At 38.6% G+C, this 10,062-nt stretch overlaps 1 protein-coding gene across 3 annotated transcripts; it reads right to left on the reverse strand.

Moving 5' to 3' along the window:
• Nucleotides 1–2,358: 2,358 nt before the first annotated feature.
• RNF7 (ring finger protein 7) lies at nucleotides 2,359–9,222 on the reverse strand. Of its 3 annotated transcripts, XM_032408562.1 has the most exons (4): nucleotides 8,971–9,222; nucleotides 4,886–4,933; nucleotides 3,491–3,613; nucleotides 2,359–3,315 (listed from the first exon to the last, which is right to left on the reverse strand). In XM_032408562.1, the coding sequence occupies exons 1-4, from the start codon at nucleotides 9,143–9,145 to the stop codon at nucleotides 3,197–3,199; spliced, it is 465 nt and encodes a 154-aa protein (XP_032264453.1). In that variant the 5' UTR covers nucleotides 9,146–9,222; the 3' UTR covers nucleotides 2,359–3,196. The 3 variants fall into 3 exon arrangements, with proteins under 3 accessions (XP_032264453.1, XP_032264456.1, XP_032264454.1); XM_032408565.1 differs by lacking the exon at nucleotides 3,491–3,613 and having other exon boundaries at nucleotides 8,978–9,220; XM_032408563.1 differs by lacking the exon at nucleotides 3,491–3,613 and having other exon boundaries at nucleotides 8,971–9,217.
• Between the last annotated feature and the right edge of the window lie 840 nt (nucleotides 9,223–10,062).

A 10,062-nucleotide genomic window follows, 5' to 3' on the forward strand; every position in this document is an offset into this window, starting at 1 on the left:
AAAAAAAAAAAAAAAGCTTAACATAGTCAGGTTAGCTTGTTCCTATAAATCCTTTAAAAAAATTTTTTTGTCCATCTTTCACATTCAATAAATTAAATGTCTTTAGGTAATATTTTCTAATCTTTTATGATGCAATACTATATTTCTCTAGGTTGACTATCATTATTTTTTTTAATTTTATTTATTTGACAGAGAGAGAGACAGCGAGAGAGGGAACACAAGCAGAGGGAGTGGGAGAGGGAGAAGCAGGCTTCCCACCGAGCAGGGAGCCTGATGCGGGGCTCGATCCCAGGACGCTGGGATCATGACCTGAGCTGAAGGCAGACACTTAACGACTGAGCCACCCAGGCGCCCCCATTAATGTTATTTTTTTTTTGCTTTATTTTCATTCTTCTCTTTATATTGATTCTTCAGTTGAAAATCCCTGAAAAAATAAGGGTTATGTAGGATGTGTTGTGATACATGGTTTGGGGCAGAGATAGTGGCTTGAAATAACTACATCTCTGTAGGGAGATTTTCCCACTTTGTCATTCCTCTAGGTCTTTACCTCCATATTTACCCTTAAATCTGCTCAATTCTAAGGTTTCAACAGATGTTCAATAAAGCACTTACCATATGAAACTCATATAACTTTTTAAGTCTTTGCTAGTAATATACTTATAGCTCTCAGTCACAGTTTTCTGTAAGATATGATGTTAATCACATGGCTGTTTTCTACAAAAACAAAACAAAATCAAAACCCAAACCATTTTTTTATTAACATGATGTGTTATGCATCAATTTAATGTTTGTTTAGGTTTACCTAAGGCAAACAAAAAAAATGTTTGGAAGGTTTGAAGTGTAAAAGATCATAGCTTGAAAAACAACCAGCTAGAACTTGATTCTACTGTTCAATTTTGTGTATATTAGTATGTTGGGAAAGAAATTCTGGTATGCATATACTAAGAATTTTTGGAGACCTCAAAATGAGATGTTGAAAGCATGATTAAACTTTGGGATTTAATCTAAAATGTGTTAGGAATATGTTGCTTTATCTGTTTTCCTTGTATTTCTTTTTTATCCCCCTATCATTCCGTATACAGGTATCATTAGAAAAATGGTGTTCTATCCAGAGTAGTCTAAGAACCCTTCATTTCCATGGAATTGTAAGTTTTAATCTCTCCAAAAGGACTCTTCACTATTTACTGATATAGATAAGTGATTATATAAATGGAGAAAAGACAAATATCCAATGCTAAAGAATTCCAAATAATGGAATACTCTACCCTCAAAAAGTAGAAGCCTACCTCCCACTCCCTAAGTGTTATCTGCACTTAGTGACTTTCTCCCAAAGAATGCCGTATGGAAAAGGGGAAAAGTAACTCTACAGGAAAGAAGCCTGATTGGGGTACCCAGATGTCTCAGGTAAGTGTCTGACTCTTGGCTTCAGCTCATCATGATCTCAGGATCCTGAGATTGAGCCCAGTGCTGCGCTCTGTGCTCAGCATGGAGTCTGCTGGAGATTATCTCCCTCTCCTCTGCTCCTCCCCTACTTGTGTGCTCTCTAAAATAAGTAAAATCGGGGTGCCTGTGTGGCTCAGTCGGTTAAGTATCTGACTTCCACTCAGGTCATAGTCTCTGGGTCCTGGGATTGAGCCTCACTTTGGGCTCCCTGCTCAGCAGGGAGTCTGCTCCTCTCTCTCTCCCTCCCTCCCTCTCTGCTCCTCCCCACTGTGCACTCTCTTTCAAATAAATAAAAAATCTTAAAAATAAAATAAAATAAAATCTTTAAAAAAAAAAAAAAAAAGCTTGACAATCCAGCCAAGTAATCTAGGTCAACATGAACTTCAATAAATCATGTTGATAGTATTACTCTTGATATTATATAATAAAAATGCTTTACCCTCACATTGTAATTTTTTCAGTAAATTGTGAAAAAATACATAATAAAGCTTAATAGTAGCCAATATGATAGCCTATGAATTCTTAGTTTTTAACATTCTTTTAAGTATCCGCATTCCTTAGATATAAAAAGATTCAGATTGACAAACTGCAGAAGTGGATGATAAAGTTTTTAAGACTTCAGTTTTTAAAATTCATAGCTGTGGACTTTACTATGGAAAAATTCAAAATAAACTTGTGGTCCCTAAACTGTTACAAAATAACCTCCATTAAATGTGAATGAGTTTGATAAAATTTAAGTATTTTCTCACACTTAATGTTTCCATGTAATAAACTTTAAACTTTTTAAGTTTTATTATTACCAAATAAGAGTATATGAATTTTTTTTCAAATTAAGTAAAATCACTCACTTGACATATTAGTTTATTAACATGAAGTTTAAGGTTGTGTATAAGACTGTAATAATGACAATTCAAATGAAGTAAACAGAATAAACCATTTATTAAAACATCGTGTAATAAAATAAACTTTTTGATCCAATGCTACAGTGGTAAACATTTTCCCCTCATTAACATTCCACCTAAAACACAGTTTAATTAATACAGAATCTGACCAGAACTTAAAAATACTTCTGTTCTTTACCGCTCAATGATTGAACAGTGAGGTGAGTGGAGATTTAGGTATTCTTGATGAGCCAAAGACAGAAGATGATAGCCTAAAAGACAATCAAAATTCCATATGCCCAAAGGTTAAATTTTATTTACCCTGTTCACTGGTCCAAACTTAAAATTTTCATTATATCAAGTAAAGATTTCATGAATCACCCCCTCCCAGCCAAAAATAAATATCAGGAACAAAATAAGGGTAAGAGTTGGGTTTTAAACTGCACTTTGTTACTATAACACTGTCTTTTTTTTTTTTTTTTTTTTTTACTGATCAACTATAAGCATGCAACAAGTTCTCTTCTGAATGGAACTGCTTCCACAGCCCTTTGGATATCAATAAGTAAATTATAAAGTCATTCAATTTGTAGCTCTCTCCTCCTTTAAAGCACTTCTAAGCAGTGTGTGTGACACATACCACAGAGGTAGGAAAGACCATCTTTAATAAATTATCTTCTTAATTGTAGAGAATTTCTGAAAATAAAACTAACAAAATGCTAAACCATGCCTCTGATGAGTACCAAAAGACCACAGAGCCATCTCCTCTTATTTGAAGAATTAGTTCCCTGGAGAGTTCTGGCCTTTGTAGGGCACCTGATAACAAGATCCACCAGGGCTCCAAACAAATGCACTAAGAAAGCCTTCCAGCACTCTCATTTGCCGATTCTTTGGACCACCCAATCTTGCTGGCAGAGAGGGCAGCGATTGTTCTGTTTCACCCACAGGGACATGCAGCAGTTGTGAAAGGAATGATTACATTCTCCCCAGACCACTGAAAGGGGAAAAAAAAAAAAAAGATTATTTTGACATTACGTATTTTAATTTAAATTACTGAATTCAAATTATAGGTTATTTTATATTATGACGAATAATCATGGTTCATAATCTTGAATCAAGATGGCTAATTGGTCAACATTTTTTCTATCTATAAAGAAATAAAAACTTACCTGTGTAAATTACACTTAGGAAGTGAGATGAGGCGCTGTGATTAGGGGACTTTCCATCATTGTTTAGAATCTGTGGGTGATGTGGTGGCCCCCAGTCCCTACACAGCTCCACATGCTGTCTTCCAGAAGTTAGGAGATTAAAGAACTTGAGCCTTCCTTAGATCCCAGACCTCCTCAGTCATACACTGACCTGGAAACCTTTTGAGCTTTATTTTATTGAAAAAAATACTCCTGATTTTTGTTTACCAAGATAAGGAGTTTTAAATGTTTTCAGTTCATAGTAGTCTATTATAAATAGATGACATGCTTCTAAACATCAGCTGTACATCTACTGAGTTATTTTCTAGAAGTAGTGATGAACTGCGTTAAGTCATCCATAAGCAGTGCAATTCCTCATGTGACAAATACATTAACTTTTCCAAGTGGCTGGCTGGAAAGAGAGGTCTCTTTGTGGTCAAAGAAAGGTGTCCTGAACCTCACAATTTCCGTTAATATTTTTTAAACCAAGGGAAGTCACCCATAATCTGAAATACAGTCTCAAATGTGGGCTTTATTTGTCACTTGCTTGACCTATATGAAAACAGACCAATGAAAGAAATAGGAAAAAAAAAAAAAAACCATGAAAAACCCCATATCTTCTTATGAAAATTATCTATAAGAAGTAGAAAGCAAGGGGAAATCATTCTGTTTCAGGACGAAGAAACAGGATTTGATAAATACCACATAAATCATTATTAAGAAGCTGAATGTAAACCACGCAAACACAAAGTACAAAGTTAACCTTTCATCTTCAGAAAAGCTTTTATATATAGCAATCTAGAAGTAATGACCTCAAGAACTAGGACATAAAAACCTTTGAACTGCTTAAAACGTTTAGCCTAAGACAACTTTTGCAGCCCCAGACTATTAGCAAAATTTAATAGATTTCCATATACAAACTGTATCAGAAAAAATCTTGAGACTTAACATTTTTTCTATGTTAGTTGAAAAGTTAAATAGTGTATCATAAGAGTACTGAAAACTGAAGCGCTTTATTAGAATAAAACCCTACCAAATCTGACCTACAATACAGTTAAATTTAAATGATGTTTTGGCAAATTCCTTACTTCATAATTTTCTTAATAGAAAAGAATGATTCCTTTTTTGAATATCAAATATTTACTATGCCCATGTCTAGAATATATAATCAATTCTTAATTACAGGCAATGAAAGGACTTGCAGATTAATTCCATTAAGGCCTTTAGAGAACCAACACATTTTATATTAATAATGGATCACTGCTTTACAGTTTGTTTTTGTGTATTGATAAAGTCAATCTTAATTGCAAATTCAAACATCCCCACTGAGAGGAAAACCTGCAGTTGAAAAACCAAGAGAATGAAATTACAACATACCAACACAATCCTCTTGTTTGTTTTCAGCTTGACATCTAAGACAGGCATCTAAAAGTAAACAAATAGCAATTCTCATTCTGATGCTCAGAATGCAATTTTTAAAACCCAGACACTTCAAAGTCAAATAAAAGCCCAAAGGGTTAGAGATGGAGATAACAGACTCATATTATTAATTTCTCATCTGAACATAACTGTTTAAAGATGAATAAAGTACAAGGCACTCTACTCATTTACTTATGACCAGGAGCCATTTCACAAGGGTTATCGACCCTCTATTTTCACAAGCTCTGATGAAAAGATGTCCCCAAGGTGCATGCAACCCCTAGAGAAAAATATGCCATACTCCATTATATACTGGGAGTTCATATAGACTCACTGGGCATGATCACATAGATTAACCTTAGGGGCAGTTTATTTTCAAGATACCATGATAAGTAAGTCATGCATATATATTGGTATTTGCTTATACACACATAAAGAAACTCTAGAAGAATACCCAAGTAATAAAGTTTACCAAAGAGGGGATGGGATGGGAAATTTTCATTATATATTTTCCAAAAATTCTCAATTATGTGACTGTATGATCTATATAAAAATTTAACTAAAATTAATTTTTAAAGAACCTCTTAAGTACTAGGTTCTCTCCTTTTTTTTTTCTTTTTAAAGAAAATGCTCCCTTGGGGCGCCTGGGTGGCTCAGTCGGTTGTCTGCCTTCAGCTCAGGTCATGATCCCAGGGTCCTGGGATCGAGCCCTGCATCAGGTTCCCTGCTGGATGGGCAGCCTCCTTCTCCTTCTCCATCACATGTGCTCTCTTGCTCTCTCTCAAATAAATAAATCTTAAAAAAAAAAAAAGAAAGAAAGAAATGCTCCCTACATTTATAAATATGTCTGAGCCCAAAGCACTTATCCAACAATGGCAAAGTATTTTAATAATTTATTTGGGAGTAAATTCTAGGAATGGGAACCTAAAGGGTATACTAGCAGTTTTCAAAATTCACTCTGTACTACTATTTGCTTAATGAAGGAGGTAATATAGAATATTTTAGGGACCAATAAAATGGATTCACTCATTAGCTGGAAGAGGAGTCCGACATGGGTAAAAGGAAGTTCAAACCAACAGAAAAAAAAATAGTTTTTAACATAAATTGGAGAAAAAGAATTCTGTAAAAATAGATACACAGTGAAGTTGAAGCCTGCTCCTCTTCTTACGCTGGATTATGCTCAGGCGTTTGTTTGCTCCTCTCTGCATGCTCTTACCCTAAAAAAACACACCACCCTGGCCTCTTTGGTGTGGATTAAAAACAACCAGTGCCTCCTAAGGCTTTCTTCAATCCCACAATTACTGAGTATCTACTCTGTATAAGGAGTTATGCACTGGGGACACCAAAATGACCGAGTCTGGGTCCCTGGTCTCACCAGGAAATGGGGAGGTAGGCAGGCAAACAAAATATCATAAGGATCATGATATAAGGGTGAAGACATGGCTCTGGTTCTGTATAATCACAGAATTATAATCTGTGATCCCAACTACCTCTTTCACAAATTAGGAAAACAAGACTCCAAAAGGTATGTCAAATGTCCAAGTTAACATAAATAGCCACGAAGGGTTACTCTGGCTCTTTAGAACTTAACAGAACTAGCAAACCTATTTTCCTCTTCTTCAACACTTGCTCTCTGTGCCATCTGCCCCTTTCAGAGTGACGGGAGAGGAGTGGAAACCAAAGAGTGTTAACCACATCAGAACAGGATGACAGGCAAATCTTGGATCAAGAAGTCATAATAAATCATTTAGGTGTATGAAATGAATTCAAAATATTAAGGAAATGGAATTCACTGGGCTCTTTTGCACAATCTAGAAATCTCTGGATTACAATTTTGATTGAGCTTTGATTTAGACTCATTATCAAAACCCAACCTAAATCGAAAAATTCCTAAAGTTTCAGATAAAAGAAAAATAATTCCTTTCATGATATTCCTAAGATCTAAAACATAACGTTTCTAAGGAGTACAGTAACAGTAACACCTTTTAGAATGATGCTAAGGTAAGGCTTGGGAAGTCTGAAAAACAAACTTCCTTCTGCTGTCACCTGACCACCAAATGGATTTTAACACCTCATAAACAAAATACAGAGGTCTAGTCCAGAATACTTTTCTGAACTCAAAGGACAGCTGTTGTAAATCTACAAAATTAATCCACAGCAGCAGAATACTTGCTATAATTAGAAGGTTAATATGAATGTGAACCATTTATAGCCCATACTTTGACTTACTCTAAATATCCCAGTGGAGTTTATTTGTTGCAAGATTTCAACCATTACTTTGAATTCTGTATTTCTACGTACAAGTCTAAAACTTTTCTTTGGGGAGGAATATAAAACACACTTTCTGGAACACTCTTCTTTTTATTTATTTATTTATTTATTTTTTTTTTTTTTTTTTATTTTTTTTTTTTTTTTTAAAGATTTTATTTATTTATTTGAGAGAGAGAGAATGAGAGAGAGCACATGAGAGGGGGAGGGTCAGAGGGAGAAGCAGACTCCCTGCTGAGCAGGGAGCCCGATGCGGGACTCGATCCAGGGACTCCAGGATCATGACCTGAGCTGAAGGCAGTCGCTTAACCAACTGAGCCACCCAGGCGCCCTCTTCTTTTTAAACTAAAGAAAATTTAGAGGATAAAATATTTAGCAAAGCTTGTCTTGCAAAAGAAGAAAAGATTAAGTTGCCTGGATAAGTTAACAATGCCACACAAACCGGAAAATTATGGTTGTAGTTTAAGTAAAGGGTGGGGCAAGGGGGCTTTACTGCAGGCCAATAAACGAGGTACTTTTAAGACCTAATATGCAAAATAAGTGGATCATGTCTGAAATCAAGTTCTTTCAAAAGTAAAAAATAAAAAATATTTGAATCCCATTTTTGTAAATCCTCTATGAAACAAGTCCTTATGAATCAAAAACAAAAGAGTGTACTAAAGAGAGTGTAAATTGAGAATCCCTTGATTCTGGTAGGTTTAAATTCCATCCCTTGAGAGAACAATTCTGTTTAAGTTATTTTCTCCAATTCTCTCATTTTTCAAAGCAACACACAAAGTTTTCAAACTATAGAACCTCAGTTTTTTCCACCTACCCCCAAGAAACATTAAGATCCTCTCTCAGTATTTTAAATGCTCTATTTAAAAATATAACTTGCATTTAGATAGCATCTCTTTTTCAAAGTGGACTGAGACCTTAAAACAGAGAGCATATAAAATATAAAATATAACAGGATGAAGCTGCTCTGAAAGATTTCGCCTGGTCCAGTATTTTTATTCGAAATATCACAGAAAGAAGTTAAGACTTTATTTGTACAAGTGGGTTCTCCACAAAGGCCCGACACAGAGCAGGGCAGGATCTTCTTCAGGAAATGGCATCCTATGATAGGGAGGGGCCAGAAGGAGATGAAGATTTTTATGTTTCTGAATAAAGGGCTTACATTCTTCAATTCCGGCGAACCCTAAATATTCTTGAACCACACTGTATCCCCTTCAAGACAAGGGAGTGCCATCTGACCCATCCTAAGACATGCAGATTGAAAAGCCCGTGGAACAGCAGTAGCTAATCCAAAAATGCAATGGCTAGAACGCTTTTCTTCCCTTCGCCTCTCAGGAGCGAACTGAGGGTGTCGTTTTTGTGGAAGATGACTCCAAAGCATCACTTTGGTGTATGACCACAATCATTAAAGTGCCCTACTTATTCAGGGCCTTTACTCTGACCCCTTTGCTGTTTGCTTTTAGAGATGGACCTGGCCCCACAAACCGAAGTGGTTTCTCCTAACTGCCATCAAATGACCCAGTTTTATTTCCTTGGCCACACCCATCACTACCTGAAATTACCTTAATTCCTCTGCTCACTGCCCGTTTCTCTCCCTAGAAGAGCAGCTCCCAGCGCCGGGCGCCTGCTGAGCTCCAGGCGGCGGCGGCAGCCCCCGGCACCCCTGCCCCCACTCCTCTCGACCCGAGTCTCTCCGAGCCTTCTTCCGCCGTCCCCCACGCCCAGAATCGGCCCCGCGGAGGCCGTAGCGCGGCCCGGGCCTCGCGTGCAGCGCTTACCCATCACCTGGACCCTGCAGATGGCGCACGTATCGCACTCCACGTCCCAGCTCCACATGGCCACCGCATTCCACTTTTTGAGAGAGAACATTTTGTCGCCTCCCGACTTGGAGCCTGCGCTCCCGGCGTGAGAGGACAAGGCGCAGGGTTCCTCGCCGTCTTCCACGTCGGCCATGGCGGCGACGCAGAGTCGGGGGAGGCGGGTGGCTATGGCGGCTCTGTGGGGTCGCCCGGCGGGCCACAGCGCCGCCTGCAGGCCACGGGCCACTGCGGTGCCTCCGACAGGGGCCGCCCCGATTGGCTGGCGCGGCCCAGTGACGTCATCTTACGCTAGCGCCCGGCCGCGTGTCCACGCCTGCCCCGCTCGCTGGGGCAGCTCAGAGGGCTGAGAGCCTTTAGAGCGATTCCGGTGTGAAGCCTGGAGGCTTCGGTGCTTAGTGTTCCTCCTCTCCCGCGCTCTGGAGCACTCTGTGCAGGCACCAGGTGTCCTACTGTGCGCCTTCAGGGAACTTACCACGCTCACAAATTAACTGTTCCCCCGGGGGCGCCTGGGTGGCTCAGTCGTTAAGCGTCTGCCTTCAGCTCAGGTCATGATTCCGGGGTCCTGGGATCGAGCCCCCCTTGGGCTCCCTGCTCGGTGGGAAGCCTACTTCTCCCTCTCCCACTCCCCCTGCTTGTGTTCCCTCTCTTCACTGTGTCTCTGTCAAATAAATAAAACCTTTAAAAATAAAAAAACATATATAACTGTTCCCCGCCCCCGGCCCTCCCCCATGTAAACCATCAGAGCAGGGACCATGTCTTCCGTATCTAGGAAACGTCTGGCCTCAGAAGGTCTTCTGAGAAACCTGGCTCAGTGGTTCTCAAACTTTTTGGGCTCAGCACCCCGTTAAGCTTAAAAACTATAGGACCTTAAAGAGCCTTTAGGGAAGATGTATATGTTTGCTTTTTAAGAAATTTAAATTGAGGGGAAGATTTAAATATTCATTTAAAAGTAACAGTAATAAACTCATTACAAGTTATTAGAGCGATGGTGCCACATATAATGTCGCTTCTGGAAAACTCCATGGTACACTCCTAAGAGTGAAAAGAGGG

Source organism: Phoca vitulina, unplaced genomic scaffold, assembly GCF_004348235.1.
Source record: "Phoca vitulina isolate PV1807 unplaced genomic scaffold, GSC_HSeal_1.0 scaffold10, whole genome shotgun sequence".
Lineage (NCBI taxonomy): Eukaryota > Metazoa > Chordata > Mammalia > Carnivora > Phocidae > Phoca > Phoca vitulina.